At 41.3% G+C, this 26,482-nt stretch overlaps 1 protein-coding gene across 2 annotated transcripts in view; it reads right to left on the bottom strand.

Annotated features, from left to right (window-relative positions):
* LOC122616208 overlaps positions 1-26,482 on the bottom strand; it is a 62,508-nt gene that overhangs the window by 11,565 nt on the left and 24,461 nt on the right. For both annotated transcript variants that reach the window (XM_043791578.1, XM_043791579.1), the window contains one exon: positions 14,622-15,129. In XM_043791578.1, the coding sequence (XP_043647513.1) occupies positions 14,622-15,015 (394 nt within the window). In that variant the 5' untranslated portion in view covers positions 15,016-15,129. The remainder of the gene's footprint in view (positions 1-14,621; positions 15,130-26,482) is intronic.

Genomic DNA, 26,482 nt, shown 5'->3' on the forward strand with positions numbered 1-26,482 from the left:
GAAGGCATAGAGGAAATAATGAGAAATAACGTGTTGCTTCACCGGCACTACTATTATTTTGACCGCAACTGTATATTCCTCTATAAAAAGAAATGTTACTCCTTAATTCGTGAGTAAAGTCAATTAGAAGTGGAGCTGTGGTAGCTTGTATGCGATTAAATGAAATTTTCTCTTGAATATAATGCGACTTCAATTCAACTGGAGAGCGGTTTAAATTTTCCTAAATGCTCACTCACATATATGCACGTTCACTTAACGATGCAAAATTAATTACAAACTTTATTATCTTAACAACTCGAGGCTCTGACGTCGCCGTTAACGTCGCTGCCCCCGCTGCTGATTTAGAATATTTATGGCCGCAGTTAAATGAGGCGAGCAAATGGTAGTAATGGTGTGGGGTATATCCCATTACCATCCTCTATATAGAACTGCTATCTGTCTCTGTCTCTCCCACTGCGTTTTGACCCTTTTTATGCCTAGTCCGCTATCTCTAAGTGGGCATCGGTTGGCCGGTTGGCCATATGAAGGGGAGAAAGGTTAAATTCAGCAAACAGAAATCAACACGCATATAAATATTTCAGCCCGCCTTCTGGCCTCTCGGTGCCATGGTTTATATCCTTTTGATAAAAGCCGAAGCGAAATTGAAGATGAAATAAACAGATATCAGAAGCGGGACAAGGTCGCGATATTAACACCCTTCCTAAAATGCCTATATGGCACTACTGATACCCTTTATTTCTGTGCCAAGGTAAGTAATTCTCGTTTAACTTTCTTCATTTTGCAACTAAAATGTTTTTTGCTACTATTTTATCTCTAGTTACATCATATTTCACCTTGAGCTTGTTGCTGTATTGTAGCTCAAGTTTCACCTGCAGGGCCATCAACTCTTTTCTAGGGCATTCCAAATTATGGTCAGTAACTAACTGATGAATGGACTGTCCGCATTGCCTGGTGCTCCTGACTTACGCCTCCCCCTTCAACCATCCCCCCTCCCTCAACGTTGACCCCATTTTCGCTTATAAATTCAACCCAACCCCCCATCGTTTGTTAGCTCATTGCCAGTTGCTTAAATATTTATACTATGCCACGGTGCTATAATGAAAGCAAACGCCATTATGTTTCTCCTGAGCTCCTTTCCTCCTCCCGGCATCTTTCGGTGATTCCCCCCTCCCTCGTTTCTCATTGTCTTCGCCCCGTTATAATTCAATTGGCCAAGAAAAAAATAAATAAAAGGAGAAATAAAATAACCCCGAACTCGGTACCTCGAAAACTGGTAAATGGGTAACGTCTTTGGAAACTGGGTAATTAATAACAAACAGAATGGAGCGAGTGAAAAGCAATTTTCGCTTGAATTGAGGATGTGGGCGTGGTTAGCAGGAAACGCGTTAATAGGCGGCGCCTCAGAAAGTGTTAAAAACATTGGAATGAACGAAAAAACAAAGACCAAGAAAATGAAATGAGTATAAAGTATAACGAGCTCCACTTGTTAATTAAACTAACGAGTTGTGTGAAAAGAAATAAAGCATTTTACTGACTGCTGCTTGAGCTTCACAACATGACTTCTATGCGTGAGATGATCTACAGGGAAAATAAATTACTCTGCTGATTTGCATTAAATTTAACAACTTTCTGAAGGGAAAATTGTTGGCCATAAGCGAATTTCCTTTCATTAAAATTACGCACTCATCAGTTTTTATGCACTGCACTGGCAATTATTTGTATAAACAACAAACACCCTTTTTTGGTCATAAAACGGCACTATGCATGCATATGTTCTGATTTTTAATATTTTAACATAAATTAGCTTACACCTTCCAGTAGCTTTCGCATGCAGCATCTGCATTCCTGTCCGTGAATTTCCCCCAGCTTTTGTGGACTTTTGAACTCAAGGACTTTGGCCTGTCGGATGCTGTCAGTTGGCCCGATCCGCATGTGCTTCCCCAAAAGCCTCGTAAATAGCTAAAGCTGGACAGGATGGGGTCCCTTTTAGCCTTTTAGCCAGTTTATACTCGAACTCGTATTTATGCCACTCGCTGGCATTCAACAGGTGTGCGCCGATCGGCGATCACCGCTCTACGCAATCGGACTGAATGCAGGTATTTTATTTACAATTTACAGGTATTTATTAGCCGTCTCTTCGCCTGACTGATCTATTTCAGTTGGCTTACGGACCTAATTGGCAACTCATTAAAACAATTTCGTGCAACGGACAATGGGCTTTGGTTTTCGTTTTTTTTTTTTGGCATATGTACCTAGAACATGGCCAGTGGATTTAGCTTTTCTTGGAACTTTTTGGACTTGACACGAGCAAATGTTGTGCAGCTGTGCTGAGGTTTTCCGCGAAACTGGGCAACATGCAACAGCAACTGCAGCAGCAGCAGCAGGAGGTTGCCGCAGATACATCCATCAGATACAAATGAGGGCCCGCAGATGCAACCGCCGCCAACCGCCAACTCACTTCTGTGTCTGTCTGTCGGCAATTGTAATAATCGATCTGCATGCCGAGATGATTGATGATGCGTTTCGGCCAAATGCTCTCAAGATTTATGGTTTCAGTTGCATATCCACTTATGCCCCCCAACCCCATCCCATTCGACTTATCGGCCCAGTTAACAGGTTTGAATCTCAAATGCCGAAAGCCCGCGACATAATTTCGATTCCCCGACGTTTATTGCACATTATCGCATAATGCATATGGTATATGGTATATGGAAAATGGTGTATGTACAGCGATATATGCAAATTTCGACACCGCTTAGCCCACCTGCTAAAGTGGGAGAGCCCGTGGAGTCCAGCTACTGCAGTAAATCATTAAAATCGCTGGGCCCACGGCAATGCAGCTGAGCATTTGAGCCCCGAAAACTGTCGCAGTTTCTGTGTTTTTTGGATTTTTTGCTTTTTTTGGATTTAATTGCCTGGCCAAAAATGCCGAAAATGAACAGGCGGGCTTACACAGACAACAAGTTTTCCTGGCATTATCTAACAAATGTATCGGTGGGGGGCAGATAGGCGGGCTGGCAGGGGGCGTGGCCCGGGGGGGGAGTAGCCTGCATTCGTGCTGAAATAAAAGGCATCGACTGGCCAAACTACGACTCAATTAACAGTCCACACAATTAAATTAAATGGTCGCATTTGTTTTCAAATTGAGCAATTAAGAAATGATTTAGCGACTTTTTTGGCATTGGAATTTCTGTGCGACGACGGTGGGCGATACGGCGATTCAAATTAAATGCAAGATAATTAATTAACGGGCCAGCAGATGATTAAAACGGTAAGCGAATTGCGCAATTAAATCCAAAAAAAACATATCATGATTTACTGAATTGACACATTCATAAGGAGCTGGAACATTCAAACCCTACAAGATGTTTCAGGAAATTTAAAGTCATAAATGTTATAACCCCCTGAATTAAAGCCATATTTTGTCGAACAGGAACATTCAAACCCTACAAGATGTTTCATGAATTTTGAAGTTATAACCCCATGAATTAAAGCCATATTTTGGGGAAAAATAACAGATGTGTGTTAAAAGTCAAGCACACCTCGCCAAAGCACATATATCTGCCACTGCACAGAAACAGAAATTCCTTTAACCAACTTTCTTACAAATTTTCAAGACTAACATATGGTGGAAACAAGACTCGATTCCCGAAATGAAGAAAGTCCCCGAAAAAGGCGAACGAAAATGAAATGACAAATTAAATAATGTCAGCAACGCGGCGGTTGCACAAAGGTTAAAGCCATAAAAAAGAGGGCCAGGTTGCGTACTCGGTTAAGCCAATATAATAAATTACATGGCGACAGTGGCGATAATCAAATGAACAACAGCAACAACGACAACAACAGCAAAGTGCAACATGCGTCCGGACCCGAAAGTCGTTAAATAAAACGCACTGCAAAAATGTTTTTTGCCTGCTTTATACACATATATATTTGTTTTATTTTTTCTTTGCTGGTCAGCGGCTGCAAATTGTCAGCGAAAATGAAATAAAAATTAAACTGAATGCGCAGGCGCAGAGACATTGAGGGTACAAAAAAAAAGAAAGAGTGGGGAACTGGGGGGACTGACAGGACCCCCAGCGGCGGCGCCACCAGATACAAGATACAGATACGAAATGTGGATCGGGATTGGGAATGAAGGCAAAGATGCGACATATGCCGAAAATTTTCAACAGAAGTTGGGCTCACAGGAATTTCGCATACAATTTCGGCAAATTTTCGGGTTTTCAGTTTTTATATGGAGTGTAATGGGTATATTGGAATTGTTGGTAAGCATGTAACTGGTATGAGAGTGATTTGCTACCCTGTAAAAATATATAATTACAGCTATGTAGCTATACATCCTTCTTAGAGGTTTGACCATTTGGAAGAAGACTTTTTCTAAGCTCGGTAAATACATCTTATTTTTATTAAGTAATGTATTAAATAGTTATGTTTATAATACTTTTTTCATTTTAAATGGCACGTAAAAGGCAAGTGAGTATCGGGTATCTCATAGTCAATAAATCTGATTAAAACGCTTGTGATTTATCCCTGCTCAGCTTAATTGCGATGATGCGAAGGAGCTGGGGGCTCAAAAGTATCATTAGCGCAATGAAATCCTTTTCGCTACCAGCAATAGCAACAATTACGTGCACAAACAATTAAAACTAAATTGAGTTGTCAAGCCGGGAGTGGGATGTCATGTAAATACGTTTGAATTGAATTGCATGTGAAACACTCTTCAAACAGCACTCGACACTCAGTCACTCGTCAGTCAGTCGGCGTAGCTCTGGGCCATTGTCTGGGTATTGGGATTTGGGTTTTGGCCCGGTCGCTCTGAGTCTGCACCTTTTTGGTCTAATTAAGCGCCACAATTAAGTGCAAATGTGTATCCCCGTGTGCTGGTAATGTGCACCGTAATTACGCACTGCAGACGAGAGTTGGTAACATTTTTTATGGCCGGCGTTTTTGCGATGAGACGAGGTGCGGGGCGCTTGGTTACAACTGTTAATTTGTGGTCAATACCACACGATATTCCAGTTGCTACCCTGTTGGAAAATTACTTTTCTGCCCTTTTTTGTTCAGTTTTTTCCATTTTTTTCTGTAGCAGGTGAGAGAAACTGGCTACTGTGGCCATCATTAGCCTTTGTTTATTCAGAGTTTTTCAGTGCCCGTGTATTTTGTGTGTTTAATGACTTAATTTTACCGCAGTGGCAAGTGGCATTGGTGGTAATTTAGCCAACGGCACATGGTGTTTTTTGATTGCGGGGGTGCGTTTATAAATTCATTTGTCAAAGGTACCATAAGGAGTATGATGATAGCTATAAAAACTTAAAAATTCAATGGCCACTTATCAAATACTGACAATAAGCTGGTCTAATCATGAATTGGTAATACTCTGGATTTTTCACTTACAGCTACCTTAAATCAAACCTCTCCTCACCCAACAAAAAAACCAATTCCTGCCCAAACTTTTTACTTAAAAAAGCTGCCAACGAGATGTCTGCCAAGTTTTTTGCCTGTCTTGATTACTCCCATTTTTTCACTGTTTTCTTGCAACATTTTTGCCTGGCAAATGGAAGTCCCCTTGTCGTTTGCCACCCAATGCAGATATATATTGGCATAATGCCATTAAATGCCTTTGACTTGGCAAGTAAAAGCCAAAATCTGTTGACTGTCACGAAAGATAGAAGCGAAGGACGAAAACCCGGCGAGAGTAGATTCAATTATGCAAAAGAGCAAGGAAATTCAATTTAACAACTGGGATCCGTTCGGGGAAATGTTGAAATTTGGGGTGAAGTTTTCTGGCCTAGGCATTGCATTTGGATTAATGTAATGTCAATGTAAATTATTATTTATTTGTTTGCGGCACGAGGGACAGCAAGTTTGGCTGTTTCTCCCACATAAACATTGATTAATTGCCAAAAACAATTAGTGCATTAACACGCTTGTGGAACCACCAACAAATACAGAGTGACATAAGACGTACTGTGGCGGGCATAAATTAAAGTCGACCAGAGTTACCACATAAATTAGGCATTATTCGACTTGATAGCGATCGGATCGCAAAGAAGCCCGGCAAATTAAGCAGACACAAAAGGGAATTTTTTCGGCCTCAGCCGTTTGTCAAACTAACCGACAGACAACTGAAAGCGACCAAAAAAAAAAGGGAAAAAAAGTGGAGAAGGCATACATAAAATCTACATGAGAGTTATCATTATTAATAAGGAGAAGCCAAAGCTGTGGCTGTTTTAATTCTCATTTAATATGCGAAGGTATCACAGAATGTGGATAGCATTTCCATACAATCAAATGACTCAATTATGACTGCAACTCTAGGCTCCTTTTCGTGCTGTGGCGAAATTTGCATAACAATGCCAACAAATTATCTACTAAACATTCGAGTAATTATTTAGAAGCAGAATTATGTCCGAGAATCTCGTATGCATATTTCTCAGATATTTCACAGGGCCACTTCTTCGCCTTTTGGCGGCTCATTTAATGTTGAAATGTCTTAATTGAATTTTATATCTCGTCGGCTATTTCTCCAGAAAGAGGAAACCTTTTAGGCATTCGATGCGATGTATCACAAATTGAAATATTTAAATGTCATGGCAATGAAGTGACAACAGTTTTTTATATGCCACACGGCACACGATTTTCTTTACTTGGCTCCGTCATCTTCTTTCGGGCTTGGTCTCCAAAAAGGCAAACGTTTTCCCGATCGCTATCGTGAGTTTCCCAAGTGCCCTTTGCTCATTAGGTTTATCACACGCGTTCTGGGGCAAACATTTCACCTTCTCGTTTTTTTCTCGCTTTTAAGGTTGTCCTTTATTCTGGATAGGCAATGGCACCCCGTGGCTAAGAACAGGCAATACCCATGGCTAGACAGGTAAATAAAATTCCAGTTCCTGTTTGACTTTTAGTGCCGCATGATAAATGTCTGTGTAATTCTCAGGTGTTTTGTTGTCGCTTCTATAAATGCGGCTCAATTTCGTTGGGGTTGTAAAAAATAACAGATATATAGGCCCGTTTTTTAATTGTTTTATGCTATTGGATGCTGGGCGTTAAAACTCTGCAGCTCTACGCAAATGAAGGCGATTTATCAAACTTAATGCTTTTCCCGCAGATTTCTCATTAGTTTCAGTTAAAGCAAAGACTGATTAATTGCAAGACTTTGTGCTCTTCGAGAGTTTCGCCAGTTGAAGTCCTGGCGTCCTAAGCCTGGCAACATTTGGCAACAACTTTCAAATGAGAACCTATCAATGGCAGTTTTCCCAGTTGCGACCAAAAAACTTTGGCACTCGAATGACAAATGGAACCGCAGTGGGAAAGCCATGGAGGAATTCGACCATTCCCAGGAAACGGATGTGGGCGTGTCGGCGGAGTACATATTTTACAATATTTATTGCTTAGGCGAAAACTTTTTGCCAAGTTGAATTTTAATTAGTTTTGTATATTTGCCTCTTTGCAATTCCACGAAAAGTTTGCGGCAAATATATAAATCTTGCCTAGATGTTTTTGTATTTGTGTGTGGGCTTTTGTGAGCCGCGAACTTTATAGGCAAAGTCAATTAGGCCCTAAACTTTAGCCGAAAAGAAAGAAAATATTTGTTTATGATTGAGCCAAAATCAACAAATTCAAATTTGTGCATTAATGAAGCGTAAGTCGAATTTAAATTCACCAAGAAACGACGACACATAAATGCCTCATATCTCCAACAGATATGTTAATTGGTGCAGAAAGCTATGTTTTTATTGTTTCAAATATTTTTTATGCGCCCCCAAAGCTTATAAAAAATGTGATGTTTTATTTATGAGCCAAGGAAAAAATGCTTTATTTTTGGATTGCCATTTGGAAAATGCATAAAAACACACCCACTCCTTTGGGGTAAATGGAAAATGCTAGTTCTTCTAGCTGATTATTTATTCGACACATTTGGTTAATCTCATATATATATTCTCAAAAGTTCTTTTAATAGTTTTCGAAAGGGTCTGAGGTGTGCTCTGCCCCGGAAAAGAACTTTGCTCGTATTTTATGGGTTATATCAGATATTTAAGGATCAATTTATGCAGCCAAAAGATTATTTCTTACCCCGTTCGATAAAATCTATCTCAAGTATCATGCGTTACGACGACGTTACGAGTACAAAAGTTTTACTGTCTATCATATCTTCGTGGGTAAAAAGTAGGAACTGTTGACACCGCACCGTAAATAAAACGTAAAGTCAACCTTAAATGTTACAGTAAGAGACAATTAAACAAACAAGGGGCAAATCGTAAAAAATGTTCAAAACGGGACGAAAAGAGAGACATTTTACTGTTTTTCGTTGATTCATATCGCTTGGCCTATGCAAATGCAAAATGTAACAGGGCAAATGGGACAGGCACTGAAAAAAATTCTATAAGTTTTACAGATCATCACAAATGGTTGAAAAATATCATGTGAGTATAATTTATTTTATGTAGAATATACTATTATTTTAGAAAATACTTTCTTTTACAAGCCGCTCGTTTTGCCATTTCTGGAACGGCATTTCTCTGAGTGTGGGTGTGGATTGATATCATGGCACGATCACTATAAAATACTTGGGGTCCGACCCAAAAAAAGTCAACAGTTACATGGAGCTTATCTGCGCCACGCATCGCCTAATCAAAATTTAAACAGTAGAGCCAACAGGCGAGTTTCCCTCATAAAAACGGACAACTCGGGCTAATTCCTGAGGGCTGACCAGGTAGGCTGTCGTAAAAACATATTTGAAATTAGTTAAACATTAGGTGTTACAGTAAACACTGGGTGTGGGGGGACAGGAGCGTCGGTTGTCGGTTGTCGTTGCTGTCGTTGTCAGTTCATAAAAACATTTTATGATCTTTGACCTGCTGTGGCTGGCAGCATTTTTGTTGGTTTTTTTTTTGTTAATGAATAGAGATTAGGCCGTGATCACTCCCACCTGCTTTCCCGCAAATGAGCGGACCGTACTTGATTGTAATTTACAACCTATTTGATTGCCAGACTCGCTGATCTTTTTGTCCCGACTTTAATGGGCCAAGTTTAGCCACATTTTAATTTAATTTGCATCAAGTTGAATGGCAGTTGGGGGTCACTAGTCACTAGTCACTACTAGGCACTAAAGCACTAAGTGGAGTGTTTAGCATTCTATCTGCGGCCTGATGGTTGGATGGTTGGATGAATGGCCATTAAAGTGGGCAGCTAATTAAATATCCTCTTGGCGAAATGCTGATTGAATTTCTCCCGAATATTGCCGCTGGCTTAAAAGTGTTGTGAGTCCATCTTGGAGCGGGCAGTAAATAAATTCGCTGGCTTACATTTTGGACACCCATCCCCAGCAGCCTGTCAATCACACTGACCTCCTCAACTCACGAGCAACTGGATTTCCCCAGAGCCACACAACATATTTTCCCCGAAATTTCCATTCGAGCGAAATGAGAATTTAATGCTGACTGACGCACATAATTATCCGCGCATGGATTTTCAATTAGGCGAAATTTATGTGAATTTCTCAAATGCTCACGGCTCATTAGTAAATTAGATTTTCGGTCCCTTAAAATACACCAGACAGTATTTGTCGCCTCGCTGCAAAGTTTCACAAGTTGCTCATATAGTTTTGGTTCTATTTAATTTTATATATCATTTTGTGTGCACCACCCTCCCCCCTTTGCTAATGAGCTGTGGTTTGGTTTGTGCGGGAGAAGTGTAAAAAAAATTGATTTTTAATTTTTATTTTTCCCCGCCAACGAATAGAGTGTGCTCTTCCCCCATGCGAAAGTGTTTATGTTTCGGAGCTGGAAAACTGAGTCTACAGTTTCCTTTGATGTTGTCGCTAGAGAATGAGGAGACAATGTTTGTCTGACGTTTTGCGAGATGGCTCTTTGATCTTGAAAGGCGGAGTCGGATATCGTTTCACTAGTAATTAGTACAGAGAGCAAAAAACCGATTGATTTCTATAAGAATATGAACTTAATATAATTCCCTTTCCATTAGATACCTAATTAATAAGCAATTTCTTATCTTATTCAAACCTTTCGATTACATACGCGTTTAATTAGTCGCAATCATCGAGCTGATCCTCAATTTAAAAGCAATTCAACCACTGTAAGAAAACGCTGCAGACGGAGCATCCAGAATAATGGCACGAAATGAAGCCCATAAATCGTAATTAAAAAGTGAAAACTATTTTAATCAGCATTTCAGCAATTCTATTAGTACTGCGCCCGCATTTTTAAGCTCTGGATGCTGGATGCCGTGTGTGTGTGGTCCAGTCACGTTTCTCGGGGCTGCGATCTCATTTTTCTGGCCCGGGGAACTGCGATTCTTCCCCCTACGCAAGTCTCGCCCTAATTGATTAAAAAAAAACGGAACAAAAGGGAGTCCACAGCGACGACGACGACGCCACAATAAAAATGCAAAATGTAAACAAAGTTAAAAATATTATGGAAAAAAGAATGGCACACACAAAAAGGCATCCACGAAGCACACACAGGGCACACACACAGGGAACACACAGTACCATCATAATCTTTCTGATGCACTGGCAGTAATAATAATTTTTCGATCTCTCGCCGAGCGTTTCTTGTTTATCTTTTTAAAACATTTTTGCATGCTCGGTGGCGGGGAAACCACAAAAAAGCAAAAAAATCTAGGAGGAAACTCCAACAACAAGCGGAGCAGAAATTATGGAAAATTCCATGAAAATAGCAAATAAGTTTTCTCACTTCCATTCAGCTCCCCAGTTTTCCTGTTTGTCTGTGTGCTGTGTGTGTGTGTGTTATGTTTATTTTTTATGGCTTCAGGCCACAGTGCGTTCGTTGCAACAATTATACGACTCAGAGCACACAGAAGGAGCCACGAGGTAGTAGTACATCAGCAAATAAAAAGTGGCAAGAACAAATAAAAAAAACCCAACAAAAACTCACTTATTTCCGCTTACAGTTGGTGTATCTTGCAACAGATGCCGAAAAAAAGGAATCACGTCTCTTGCGGTTTTGCGTTAATTTCATATTTCATAATCTTCGGATTAGTCATGTATTTGGCCAAAAGCTCGGCGTTAACGAGCTATGGCCAATGGTCATGGAGCGGAAAATGTTGGGTTTTTCATTTGAGAACGGAAGAAGATGGATTAACATTTAAATGGGAAAACCGTTCAGGAGAAACTTTAAGCCAGAGTCAGTTGGTAGAGTAAATATGGTATTTATAGATCAGATAAAAAAATTTAATATTATTATAGACCATATAGAAAAACACGTTAAAGCTGAAAGCTGTTTACACTCACCCCCATTTTAGTCATCATATGCTGTACTAATCCTGTTATTGTAGGGAAATAACTTTTTGAATTGCGTTGAGCTAGCATAAATCTGGCAATAAATGTTTTCGTCTATAGTCCTTCAATATTTATGGTGAAGCCCCCCCCAGGACAAAAGCTCTAATGGTCCAGAAAAGGATGGCGAGAAGTTCAGGGACTTCGCTTCGTTGCCATGTAATGCCATGCTTGCTTTATGCGACCGAAAGTCAGCAACTTAAATTTATTTATTTGAATTTATTTCACCACCACAATAAAAATATCAAAATAGGCGGAAGGAGCCGTCGACTTCAACAGCTGCTGTTTTTGTTGGACGGACCATTGTTGTGTTGTGTTGTGTTGTTTCCCCCACCCCCACCCCGATGTTGTTGATATCGCTATATCGTTGTTATTGCAATAAAACATTTATTCAACAGCCGCACAAAGTCAAACACGAGTCCTTTTTTGGGTTCCGTTTGGTTTCGTTTCGTTTGGCTTGGTTTGGTTTGACTTTGGCTTTGGCTTTGGGCTTCGGTCGGAGACCTTTCCTTTTTTATTATTGTGCCACAAATTGCTGTAAATATTTGCGGAATATAGAATTGTTACCCTTTATTCTCTTTGTTATGCTGTTTTATGGGTGCGACGGGAGGCATAAAGTGGAGCATAAATTATACAAAATATGTTGTTGAAATAATCAAGCGGTTAACTTAATCTGCCATAAAGCTAAAACATGTGCGACCTCCGTGGTTAAACGAGTGGCTTACATAAGTTGGCGGGAAGTGCCATAAAAATGGCATTCTCCAATTCATTTAATGGTTCGTTGAAAGGATGTGTTTAGTCATAAATTAGAGATGAACAGCGTGGAAATCTAAATGGTTTCCTTTTTCACTCAAACTATTTATTAGAACCGTTAATTACAAGTTTAAAACTGTTAATTACACGTTGAAAACGATGAACTATTTATCTAAGAACTGAATTCAAAATGTAACGATTTCCAGTCTGACTGTCATTTATAAATAAATCTCTACTGTTTTTTTGCTTCCCTAACGAGCTCCATTTTCAGGCAGCCAACTCCTAATAAAGACATTTAGGCGGGGCGAAACTTTTTGCTTTGCTTTTTGTTTTCTGCCGTGGAAGTTTGTTAGAATAATTCCCAGAAAATACCTGGGCACCCACCAGCTAAATGTGTCGCCTGGGATTGCCTTTACCTTTCCGTGGCCGTTGTCGAATTTCGCATGCCATTTGATTAATTGCCATGCAAATTATGGTGTAAATATAATAACATTTTATTCAGCTGTCAATTCTGCGGCAGAGAACTCAAACCGAACCGCAGCGAACTGAAAAAATACAAAAAAAAAAGGTAGAAACAAAGCAAAGTCCTCAGATTTGGGCACGACATGCAAAAACTTAATTTAGAGACCCGGCCAGATGAAGCGAAGTGAATGGCATTCGCTGCAGTCCAGACACGACTTTTCCGCTTTATTCATAGTACGAGCACTCATAGTACTCACAGTGCAGCGTACCTTCATAGCCGTTATGACTGGACCACAAAAACCGAAACCAACCGCAGCAAACACCTAAGCACAAAATTAAGACATTAGTCAAATTTTGCTGTTTTTTTTGTCTCTTCCCAGAGCGGGCTTAATCCCTTCGCCAAAAAAAAAAATGGGCAAGGAATGGGTAAAAAATATAAAATATTTGCCAAAGGCTGCCGCAGGTACTTCCATGGAAGTGCTGCCCCACGTCCAGGTGAGTGTTGCAAATTAGTTGACACGTCGTTTGGGGCCACAGGAAATCCCAGACATTTGGCGCGACAAACAGTCGCCCAGTCGGCATGAATAAAGTCATTTATACATATATATGCACATACTAATACTGAAAAGCTAAAAAGCTGAAATGTTTCGCCACTAGCTCCATTCTGCGGCTCTATAATTAGCCTAATAACGCCAGGCACCCATCGTAGCCTGCGTTTCGGAGTTTCGAGTTCCGAGTTCGGAGTTCGGACCTCGGCTCAGTGGAGTTTTACTATGTATAATGACTTCAATTTGCCCTGAAAGCGATTCCTGGAAATCAAATACGGCAAACGGCTAAATGCCATGCCATATTCCATCCCACGGAGCGGATGGTTTGCCAGAGGTGCTCTCGTGAGGGGAGTTTCAAGAATGTGTTTTCATTCGAAAACCTTAAAATAAATATAAATATTGCCTAATAATATAACTATATAAAGTATGGTATACTCAGAATTGAGTAACTATACTTGACTATACGATGGACATAGGAATCTCAAACTGAATTTCTAAGTTGGCCTCTATAACTATTTATATAATATTATAAAGAAATTTTAAGAAGTGCACTCTCACGCAATCAACTCTATTGAAACCACATGGACAGCGGTCGTTTGGCAGACGGCTGGTGCTTTTACGAGTGTTATTTGGGTTATGGGGTGAGTTCTAACAGGTTTTTCACCAAAGGGCCACATTTGAATTCATCGTTAATGCAAGCTGGACTTTAGTTTTTAGCGTCAGTGGAGTTTTAATTGGGCAATGCATTAACTTGCATTTCCTTGAGTTTCCAAACCCTGCGCCTTGCTTCATTTGTTCTCAGATAAATTAAAGAGCTCGCTGGCTGCAACCTATCTATCCGATCTGCGTCTGCCCACGCCCACTGCCTCATATTTTCATAAGATTTTCCGCGTCTAAGCCGCCTCCATTTCCACCCTTTTCCCCCCTTTCTCATTGCGCTTCTTTTACGAGCGCAGAGACAAATTACTGGCGATGTGCCGGGGCGATAGTGACGGTGGATGTGGATCCCCGGATCGCGGGCTCGAAACTTTGGCGAAACAACGCCTAAGCCAAAAGCTGCCACAAAGAGTTATGTGTGCAAATTAAATTTGCAAGCGCAAGTGCACACAGAAAGAAAAAATGGGCAAAATTCTAAATAAAATATGATTTTTGGGAGAGATAATAAAGTATATCTATATCTTCAATGTAACCATATCTATTAATGTAAGCATTATATAAAAGGCAATTACAGGAAGGACTTGCTGGTATCAGTGCCTCCTAATAACATATCTCTGATGATAGAATTCTTTTCAGAACCTTTCTACATTTTCCGCCTAATATAATATTTTTTGCAAGTGTACAAGGCGGCGAAGGAGGAGTCTTTCCATCTCGCTTGCCGAAAAGCAATCGAGCCACGCACGCCCAACATCAGTTTGATAAATTGATATCAGCGATCGATGCACGGCCGCCAGATTATTGTCTTGCCAAGCAGTTTTAATTGAAAAACGACAGGAGCAGAGGGACCCTTTACAAGGAGGAGGACTACTATGCCCTGTACTCACCTATGGAACCATCCAGGGAGTAGGCATTCCGCTGCCATGCCCACGTGCAGAGATCACAGGTGGTCAGGCCGTCGGCGGCGACGCTTTCATCCAGGAAGGGCGGGCGAGGTGGCGGCGGTACAAAGTGTCCGTTCCACAGTCCATTCTCGCTGGCATCGAAGGCCAGCGGTGAGTCGAAGGTGTCCACCTCGATGGCATTGGCCCACCAGTCGTCGTCGTTGAGCGGATTGTAGCCAATGTTCGTGGCGGCGGTGGTGACTGCATCCGCATCCGCATCCGGCGGTCCTGGCAGCTGACTCTCCATCCGGCGATCCACTCCGGCCAGCGAGTCCAGCCGCGAGTTGGGAAACACGGAGCGCAGCGTGGTGCTGGCATCCTGGTAAATGTCCGCCATTTTCTACCTACGGGCGGACCTCAGTCTGTGCACTCCAACCACATCGATCTGGCTTCGGATCTGGATCTGTGTCTGGATCTGCACCTGGAACGCGTCTTGTGCGGCTGGGCGACTCTGTAATAAAGCGGTTAAACTTGTTAACTAGTTACGTCAAGAAAAAGCCATTTGTACATAAAGTAACGTTGCTTATTATAATTCATAAATATTGGCAAATGTTGTCAAATTTGGTGACCAAAACTGGTCGGCAACCTGAGCTGGTTAGCAGGTACAGTAAAGTATCGTTACATTTCTAACTAACTAAGATTTTGTTAAATTTTTTATACCTGTGTGAATTGCAACAACTCTTCATACAAATTTCCAATAGAAGACATAGAGTTTTCAGTGTTTAGCATTTCATTAGCTGCATTTTGAAAGTTGTTTCACCCGAACTGCGTACTTTTGAATTCCTATCGCTGGTGGTTGGTTATCCTTATTATTTTATTTACACAAGCCCACCTCATTACTATGCACACCCCCAACGTCCACCCCAATTAATAATCCCGCAATAAAGACTTAATGCCACTGACCAACACAAAAGAGGCGTGGCCATTGAGGCAAATTTTCCATGGGTGGCAGACAGGTTTTTCCAGCTGGGCTACCGAAAAGTTTCCCGCCCGTCTGACAGACATTAATCAGCCCAAGAAAACTGTCGGTTGACACTAATGAAGTTTCCTAACAAGATTCAAAATTGCTGATAAAAAAATGGCCAGAAATAAATCAGCATTATAGTTGCCGCTGCTAACAAAAAAAAAACAGAAAAAAAGTCAAGTATTTGTAGTTCAATGGGTCAGCGGTGAGTACGCTAAAAGTGAAACTAAAGACAAATGTGCTAATCAAAGAGTCGGCCAAACGGCCAACGGGCAACAGATCATCGGAACCAAAATTATATCTTTTCACTGTGATTTATAAGCCAGCAATTACAAGCTCAGCTCACTGATCGCCCATTATCCGGCTTAATAATGCAAAAAAATAGACACAAACAAAAAAAATACACATACCCGAAAAACTTTGAAAGATATAAATACCATGCAGACAATGAAACTTTGAAGGAAAATAATGAATAAATAAAAAACGCCGAAATCATTTATCATAATCATTGTGATTGATTCGTTGGGAAAAAAATGTGAAATATCACAAGTGAATAACAAAAATTTTCATATCGTTCCAAAAGGCCGACCGATTCGAGCATTTCGACCATTTCAAGCATTTCGCTCATCAGGCGTATAAACGCTTTTGGTTGTTGCCACAACTGTTGTTGTTGTTGGATCACGTCTTTGGCTCACGTTTTGCCCCATTGAATCACTCACTCAGCTGCGTTACCTTTTGGCCAAAAAAATTGTAAAAATTGTTTTCATTCGGCGACTGACCGGGTAGCAATTGAACTGCCCCCGCTGATCGATCCGCATCGAATCGCGGTAAGGGCCACTGGGGGTTATATCGCAAATATGGCCATATAAACTCGAACTCACATTTTCAAAGTTCCCGTTGCGGTCGCCGTATTTGCAACTTTCGAATATTATCAATCAAGCAGACATTTTTACGCCCGATTTGCTGTCAGGCGAGCATAAAGTATATTTTATTGTTTTTTCCTTGCTTAATGGAGGAATTGTGTTCCAGATGCTATTGCCTGGAGTCTAGCTCTAAAATTAGAAACATCAAAGCGAACTGTTTTTGAGAACTCTTGAAAACATAATAACAAAGATCAGCGGAACTCTGTGGAAACTCAAAATGTTTAGAACTTAGAAGAGGAGTTCCTGGAGCTTCTAAAAAATATATACAAGTCTATTCAACAGTTAATGTGACTATTTGTATTCATTTATGATATGTTATGATAATATATCACATTTAAATTCTTTCTCTTACACTCGTTATTATGCGATATATTAGATTTAATTTCTTTATTATCAGGTAACCTCTTACACTCGCCTTTCACCATTCGCCTGATTGAGTTGTTTCCTGTTTATAAATAACTAGTTCTCGAATGTATTTTTATCCCGTTGCCCAGCCGCTTCTTCGGTTTTTTGGCCACCTTCCATATTAATCACACCGCATGAGTTGCTTTCAGCAGACAATGGAGCCATGTGCCATCATCTTGGGGCATCTAAGCGACCTGCGACGGTAAGTGCAATAAAAAGATTTTTTTCTGCTTTTTCTACATGTTTTTTGGACCGTTTTTTTCTTTGGCCAAGTAAGTCGGTTGACCAAGTTTTCACTTTTTTGTGTTTGCTGGCTGGCAGAGACTTGAACACGCGTTGTGCGTTAGTCAAGTGGCTTAATTTATATTTATGAAACACACACTGGCGAACTTGTGGAAGAGTTATGACTCTGACCCACACTCGGCTGAGACGACTGAGCAACTTGGACTCCGGCCATATAATAACAATTTAGGCTTGTTCTACGTCGCGACCGCCAATTTTTCACATTAATTACAAATTACAGATTTATTAGGTATGAGAGTCGCAGTCCCAGACGCCACGCCCTTTTCCCCACCGCGTCTGCCCCCCTTTTGGAGGTATTTTTACCGAACCAGTCGACATGCAGGTTACAAGCTTCCTTGGACCTGTCGGCGAATTAAATTCCAGGCCAGTCACATGTTACAACTCTCGACCAACTACGCAATATGCACTGCGGGAAAATCGCTGGTCACAAGTTTGTAACTTGCTCCTATGTTATTATACAGAAATCAAAGAATTATTAACGCAATATATAAGGATTTGAATAATTATTACAAAAATAAGGAATACTTTAATATCACATAATCACTTGATATGTTATGTTCTAGTTAGGTTCATTTATTTTAGTAATGCATGGATTTTCGTAATTTTTTTTTCTCTGTGCACTCACAGAACTTGGCTAAAATATTAATGAGTGTTGTAATTTGTTGCATTGTAATAAATTAATTTTGTGCGCCGCGGCACTCGTGAGAGCTGCGTCGAGTGGCGGTATAGGGCTTGCAATTGGGATTGGGTTGGGGTTGGGGATTGGGATTGGGGATGGGGAGCGGAATCGGGAGCGGGAGCAGCCATTTGCATACGAGAGCAAACCACTTGGAACTTGCCGACCAACCAGCCAACTTAGCCAAGTTAACTCTGCCGGCCGGCATCCGCGGCAGCTCGTCTCCACTCCCCTCGTCCCCACTGCCAGCTCTTGGCCCTCTGGGCACTTGGCTCTCAGCTCTGGGCTCTTGGCTGTTGGCTCTTGGCTCTTGGCGTTGCCCACCACACGCTACACAGAAGTGCATGAGTAGACACTTGAAACGTACTTGGCACTAGACTGATTATAGTCAATTCGTTGAATTGGACCACCAAGTGGCGGCGGTCCGTTGTCCGCTGTCCGTTCATTCCCTTGAATCCGAGCTCGACCAGCTCGAAGTCATCATCAGCAGCTGAGCTGACTTATAGTATAGTACGAGTATGTAGGACCCAAGCCAGATCCACATCCAAGCGGCCAGTCATCGTCATCGCAAATGATGTCTTGGCCAGTTGCACTGGCATTAATACCAGCATCCAGAAAATGCACAGTGGTTTGGTCGTGGGAAGTGCACACAAATGACTGAGAAGAGCAACTTGGATTACGTAGGTAAAAGACCTGGATGTTTAGCCACTAATATTTTCGTAGTTTACTTGATTACAATATGGATATATCCTTCCAAACTATATGATATCTGAAACTCGTGATATTTCCAAAATTTTTTGGATGTAGATTTCCCTCTTTGTTAACTGATGTTTTGGCCACAAGCGTGTAACCACTGTAATTGTTTCTGGAGCAGCAATCCCCGAACTCGAATGGCGCGTGATTGTGCGGCGTCTTCCTTCGGTGGTTCCACACTCTTACACACACCAAACACACCAGCATACACACCAGCACACACACACACACACACACACACTGGCAGAGCTACACCCATTACAACAACCACTTCAAAGATGGCCACAAGAGTAGCATCTTACTTTGCGTTGCCTTCGACTTCGATGGCGGGCCGTTGATTTTACCCTAGAAGGGGATTTTGCAGGGGGGGGAATGGGGAATGGGGGGAGCCTATCTGGAGGAGCTGGAATGAAGCCACATAATGAAACGAGTGTGTGAAGAATTTTAAATTCAAAATTGCATGAAAAGTCGTGAGTCGCAAATAGCTTGTTGCCCGATTCTGTTGGCCACCACAGCAGACAGATATCCTACTCATCACTTGAGAAAATGAAAAAACAATCATAAACAGCAGGCAGCAAACTCGAGTGTGTACTGAGTAAAATCCACTCGAGAGCAATAATAAAAGCGCCCAGCAGACAATCGTTTTTTTCTTCATTTTCTTTTAAGTTTTTTTCGTTTTGTTTTACCTGTTTGCCATTTGTTTGTGTTTGTTGTTATTGCTTTCTTTCTGCACTTCACCTGTAGTTTTCCCCTTTATTTTTTGTTGTGTTTTGTATCTAGGCGAAAAAAGGGCGCGGGTGGATGATCGCTGCTCGAGTGGAGACTTAATAAAGTTATTATAATTTAAGCGCTTTGATTATGCGCCCTGGCAGTGTTTAAAATACCAATGCAACGGCGCCTTTGGGCCACGTTTATATGGCCTTTCTTAGCCATTTTGTTGTGGCCCTGTGTGTGTGTGTGGGGGTAATCTTTGTGATTGGTTGCGATTTGCCTTTAATTTTGTTTGCTGGTAAGTGTTGCATGCACGACGATGTTGTGTGCTGCCGATGCCAATGCTGCTCATGCTGCTCATGTTGCAAGTTGCATGCATCCCGTTGGCAAAATGTGCAGCCATGTTAACTTGCAACTTTCCGCGTGGTAAATCCATTTTCCCGCCTGCTGCTTGACTGACTGACTCACTGATTGAATGACTGACTGAGTGACTGAACAACTGACTGACTGAGTGACTGTGTCGAGTGTTTCTATGCGGGGGTGCCAGCTATTTTCAGGTCTCTATTAGAGCGGCAGATTGGTTGTGCAAATAAATGCAAAAATAAAAATGGAAAAAAACTGAAGAGGGAAAAAGAAATAAAAACTGGTATCACAGTTGAGTTGATTTCCTACATGCACAAATAGTCTGCAGTGGGCTTGCATAAGGCATCTGGAAATTAATTGGTTGTGTCATGTAAGGAGATTCTTAACAACAAATGCTGATTAGAGATTCATCTGCCAGATGAAATCGAGTGTCTAAGTCGGAGGAGTTCGCGAATGAAGTCATTAAATGGAAGATGTATCATACAAATTAGTTGAGCGTGGAGCATGAAAGAGGTGGGTTTTGCTCTTCATTATTTTAACTTCCTTTAAGTGTGGGTTCAGCCAACTCACAGCAGTGTATATATACTAATTAACCTCTGGGAAAGTGGTATTTAATTATTAATTTTCCATTTACGCTCTCACTTCTACTTGGCCATCTTTTCTTCAAAGATACATATCCTCCATTAACGTTTCGTACCCATAAACCTCTTTTCGAACATTTGCCACACTTTCATAAACAGCTCAAGCTCACCTTCAACCCAGAAAATCCTCATTCTCTTTCATCACAAAAGGCACACTTTTCACGACACTACCAACTGGCAAGAGGAAAACGAAATGGAAGCACTCAAAAGGTGACAATTACTTTCAATTTTCCGCCAACTTTCGAGCATACTCACACAGTGCAACACGGCAAGCAGAAAAATAAGTTGGTAAAAAATATTAAAAAAATGTTCATCTCACTCTCCTTGGGCGATGTGATGCAAAAAGAGCCGGCTTCATTGGCATCTGAAGCGGCAGCATCGGCTACAGTTTCACCCGGGCAAAAGCGAAAAAGCAAAAAATGGAAAACTGTGAAGAATAGCGAAAATACTTTTCGCCACAGTCACAATTTCCTGAACTCTTGCCCTTTATGTCGAGCATTTTGTGCCGCTGGCAGCACACTCCAAACTCCACACGACTGCATGAGGAGCAACAGCAACTGCTGCGGCAACAGCAACAGCATCAGCAACTGCTGCAGCAACTGCAGCAACTGCAGCAAAGGCAACATCAAGAGCCGCAGCAGCAGCATCGCCAGCCAGAAAGTGCAACTTGATCGGCGAGTGCAGTGAGCCACTCGATGATCGTCCCGCTTCGATTTGTATCGCTTTGCATTGCCTCAATCTCTCAATTTCCAGCACTGCGAGAAAAATTCTACATATATCTATAACTACATGTTATTCTAATAATGTTAAATATTTAATTGGTATGTGTTTGAGTATTGATATTGACAACTAATATCTTTAAACGTCTGTACTTCCTGAAGTGCTTACATATTTAAGATATTTTTTGACCTACTATCTCCATTAATTATATAAGGGATCTTGGTTTTCAAGTGCACATCTTTCTTCTCGCTTTCATTGTGCACTGATTTAATTCAGTTGGTCCGTGCCGCGTGCCCCATAGATTTTCGTATGATTTGAGTTCGTGGTGGCCTCAATTTGCACTGGCGGCGGCCCGGGTATCGAATATTTCATAATACTCGTAAGTGGGCCTGCGAATTTAAGACCTGAACCTGAGTTTTGGCGACGCGACCTACAGCAGACCAGCAGCTCTCCGACCCGCTGGCCATTAAAAGCGAAAGTCGTAAAAAGCGATCCGTTTATGTTCCCTTCGCTCCCATATGCAAAATCAACACAATTTTGGAAAAGCCAAGCTCGGTCTGCTCAATGTTATTTACTCAGTGCCATTTGAAACAATGGCCGGGCATTTGAAACGCGCACTCAGAGCCATAAAACTCAAAACCGAATGCTCGTTGGAGACCAGCTAAAAATGTTTATAGCATCTTGCCATCACGCGAATGGAATTACGTTGAAAATACGCTGAAATGTTTATGACGGATGAATGGGCCACATCCAAATCACATACACAGTTTCGCTCTTTGGCCAGGCCAAATCAAGTTTCCACGTATTTATACTTATAATCTTTCAGAAAAAAGTTACCAAATTGCCAGCGAAACAAAGAAGATAACTTGGCTTTTTATTGGCCAGGCTTTTATGCGTCCCCCATTTAGTGATGGTCTTTACGAGCCCTGTTGATTGGCAATGAAATCATGCCAAGTTTGGAATCTTGTCGCATCAATCGAATGGCAGATGATTTAGGACTTGGTTTTATGATCAATGTTTCATATAATGAACTAGCTATTTACCATTCAAAATTAGTCAGAAATTAGATCGCATGCGATTTGTTCTTTGAAGTATGAATAGTAAGTAGTAGTGAAGTATTGTATAGAAGTATTCAAATTTCAATTTCAATCCCCTCAACTTAATGCTGCTAACAAATAATTGATAAAAATGCGTAGGCAAAATCATTAAAGCCATAACAAACATATCTCAAACATTCCTTAAAAATCTTTTAAGGCAAACAAAAGCCCTTTTATCTTTAAATAAATGCAAATATATTTAGGGGTTTTCTGCGCCATCTTCAAAGTCATAAACACACCCTAAGAAGCAACTTCATTGAATAAACATGTAAATCTATCATAAGCGGATTCAATGCGGAATTTGTAGTTATCTTTGTTGGTTTTCGGGGCATTAAATGCCAATGAAACTTCCTGTTTGAATCGGAGGGAAAACTTTTACTGCCGCTAACAATGTTGCAAAGTTGTTAAGTTCCACGTTAGGAACAAGCGCATTACATACATTCCAATTGTACCCCACAAACAAAATCGTGCCCGGCCATCTAATCGCGAATGGGAACCAATATCTATGCTAATCTCGCTACAAGATCATTGACAATAAAATGGTTTTCCCTCCCTCGAGTACAACAAAAAAATTGGGAACAAGAACCTGTAGCCGAAACTACAAGCCACAACAAATAATGAGCCGTAATGAGCAATGATCGCCACACAATTAGCCAAATTTCGCTGTTGTTGCTGTGTGTGTTGGTTGTTGGTTGTGGTTGCAATGTTGCCCATTGCATTCTGGCAAGTTTATTTTTTTGGGGACAAATTAAAACAAAATAGAAAAACAAACAGAGTGGGGTTGGAAAAAAAATACACGAAATTAAACAAACATTGAGGATTTATATGGCCCGGCACTTGGCGAGGTTTCTTCGTACTTGGGAATTGCCGGAAAATTACAAGAAAATCGTGCAAATCTTGTTTGCTCTCCGAGAGAGGAAAAAAGCTACACAGATAATAATGCTTAAGTTAAATAATTTATTTATTTTGTACTTTGGATCACAAGCAACAAGTTTTAATTCAACAAAAGTCAAAGTCATTTGCAGTGTTTCCTCTTTTTTGGTAATAAAATTAAATGGTATCCACAGCCATGAGGTATTACTATTTTTTCAGTGTAGTAAAAAACCGAAAAGTAGGCATGAAAAGCCACAGCTCAGTTGGTATCGGTGGACTTTCCAACAAATTTAAACGTTACATGCGAGTAGATCTCAACGCGATCCGATCATCGATGCATCGATTGCTCGTGCACCCACACAGATACTGGCACACGACTACACTGAAAGGCCGCGGGGCATGATGCAATGCAACTCCTTTTGCCCTCAGGTGCCGCTTTTCACTTTCCGACCCACCAACCGACCGTTTGTCGGTTGGCTTGTTCAATTGCCAATTGGCCAAACAAAGTCAGTCAAGTCGAGAGTCAGTCATTTTTGGTGACTCGACTGTGGCTTTTGTTGATTTCAACGATTGGCGGCGTACCGAATAACTGCAACTGTCATTTTCTATTCGCCGATTTTCCGCTTGTGACCTGCTGGGCTTGCCTTCTTCTAGCTGCAGTTTTCCAACAAAATAAAAGTGCAGAAAAAAGAAAAACATACCAAAAAACCGAAAAAAATACATTTTTCGCTGCCTGTCGAGAGGCGAAATGTCAATTTGGCGTTGTGTTTACTTTTTGTCGAAAAAAAACGTTTAATTTCGATTTTAGACTTTTGAGTTGCATTCGTTGCGCCTTCAATTGCCGCAATTTAGCTGGAAACACCGCCTTAACCCATGACAACTCACAACTCGCTTAAGGCGCGCCATTGGGTGTTAATTAAGCATTTATTCAGTTTCGGGTGTCAAAGTTGGCTCTAAAGAGCCGAAAATTAATGCCAGTTTGTGTCGATTTTCCTTTGTTATCAATTGAAAATTTATTTTCGATTTCATTCTCAGCCGTCTCAGTTTTTCGTTTTCGACTTCGATTTCGGCCATAAAGTTAAAGTCCAAGGCGCAACTTCATCGATCATTGTCTCTGTGTGGCATTGTCAAAAAAGCATACACAACTAAAATGCCAGAGGCCCAAAAAAAGGTGGCTTGATATGCCTTCCTGATGACTTGAGAGACAGCTCTCGACTTAGATGAATCATTTCCCCCGCCCCACTCCCTTGGCCAACTTCGTCCAATATCACAAGCGTTTTTAATTGGTCAATAAAAAGCGGCACGTTGGCTATAATAACAGAGGAAATGCCAGAATTACCGCATTTAATTTGCATATTTTGCTTTGCAGATCTGACAGTTAAAAGTGGTTTATTGGTGTGTAAAATTTCAAATTAAAGTCAAATCAGCGCGAACCTGAATGGAAATGCTGTTTAAATTACTTAATAAGATATTTTTCGGAACTATTCACGAGCTGATTTGAATTTTCTTAGCTGTTTGGCTTACAGCTTAAAGACTTCCAGTCAGGAAGTTTGGGCCAAGAAGGGAAAATCATGTTGCTGTCCGTTTTATATGCAACATAAACAACTTACGGAGGTGTAAAATCAAATGCCTATAAAATGTTTCAAATCGAACATTAACTATTCTCCGACTCCAGCTTATTAATATTTTATGCTGCCTTCATGCTGCCTCTCAAACTTTCGCTGAAGTATGCTAGTGTTAATTGAACTTTGGCCACTCTGGCTTAAAGTGCGCTAACCTTAATCGGTGTAGGAAGTGCAACGGTAAACATTATCAAGTAGCGCCTAGGTGGGCGGTGAAAGGGGGCGAAAGGGGGCGGTATCGAGGGGGTGGGGCTGCGTGTGGCAGGAGACCGCGACGTCGACAAGCTGATAAGCATCGCCCGCTACAATGGGGCACACTCTTCTAGCCGACTGCTTCTGCTTCCCACTGCTGCATTTTGCTGCATGTTGCTGCTGTTGCTGCTGTTGCTGCATGTTGCAGTTGCAGCGGCAGTCAATGTGCCAGTTAGGCAGTCAACTATGCGTGTCTCTGTGTGTGCAACCTGCAACACTTTCAAACAACTTTATCAAGCCAGAATCTCCACTGACTGGATGACTGACTGACTGACTGGCTGGATGACTGAGTGACTGACGTGGTCTTGATTGAAATGCGACGAGCGCGTCGACAAGCCTCCCAAATGGGTGGGTGGCAGTCGGGAGAGGGAAAATGGAGAATGGAAAATGGGTAGTTAGAAAGGAAAGCCCGCTCTCAGGTCGGTGCGTATGTATTAATTAGTGTCAAGTGTTGTCGCTTTGAGTTACGCGCCCAGGGGAACTGACATCGCTGCCGACATCAGCACGGCGATAACACAATGCGATAGTAACAGCCACTTGTTTGCCCAGCAGCTCCAGAAGCTCCAAAGGCTCCAGAGGCTCCATCAACTGCAGCTCGGGAGTCCCATTTTCCCGGCCCATATAATCGATGATGACACGTTTCGGCTTTTGCCCATGCGCAGAAGCCTCCTGGAACTTGAACTGCAGCTGGGGCTGCAAATTGCAGCCTAGAGTGCCTAGAAGTGGGACTCGTATGTGCGAGTGTGCAAATTTATAAACACTCTCCTCTGGATACTGTAATATTTTTTGCGCATCCAATTACATTTATGTGCTCGTAAACTAAAAATTCTGCACAGCCTGCAAACCGGGGCTCTGCCGCACAATAATTACAAGTATAAGCCCAAGAGGTTGGCTACCCTGTATAGTCACCGCATCATCATCATCATCTCTGGTGATGATGATCACCATCACCATCGTCATCACCATGGTCATCACCATGGTCATCGTCATATGTGCGCCTGTGGGAGCGGCCGTTTAGTGGAGTGGGTCTGCCAGGGGCTATATTTTATACACTTCCTGATTTATGGGGGGAAACTATGGTGAAATTCATAAATGAAACCGTTTCCGGAGCTGCTAAAAAAAACAAGTAATCTCAAATTAATTTTCTTCTAGATCTCTAGGGTAAAAAAATCGAAGTTTTCCACGGAGAATCCTTATATGTTCTACTATTTATTGAGGAAATGGTTGGCGCTCATTTAAAGTTTTATCTATGATGTAATTATACAAGAATATTGTGGGGTAAATTAAATGCTTTCGAAAGTTGGTGACCAAGTTTTGCAAGAAAACTATTTGAATGTAAGGCAGCTGCTCACAGAACTTTTTTTAAGACCAAGCTTAGGAAAGTATTTCAGAAAATTTAACAGCCAGGATAACCCACAAAAGAAATTACCAAAGTGATTGTAAGCTTAGGAAAATATTTGAGGGAGTTTAACAGCCAAGATAACCCACAAAGGAAATTACC

The sequence above is a fragment of the Drosophila teissieri genome, chromosome 3L, assembly GCF_016746235.2.
Source record: "Drosophila teissieri strain GT53w chromosome 3L, Prin_Dtei_1.1, whole genome shotgun sequence".
NCBI classification, from domain to species: Eukaryota; Metazoa; Arthropoda; class Insecta; order Diptera; family Drosophilidae; genus Drosophila; species Drosophila teissieri.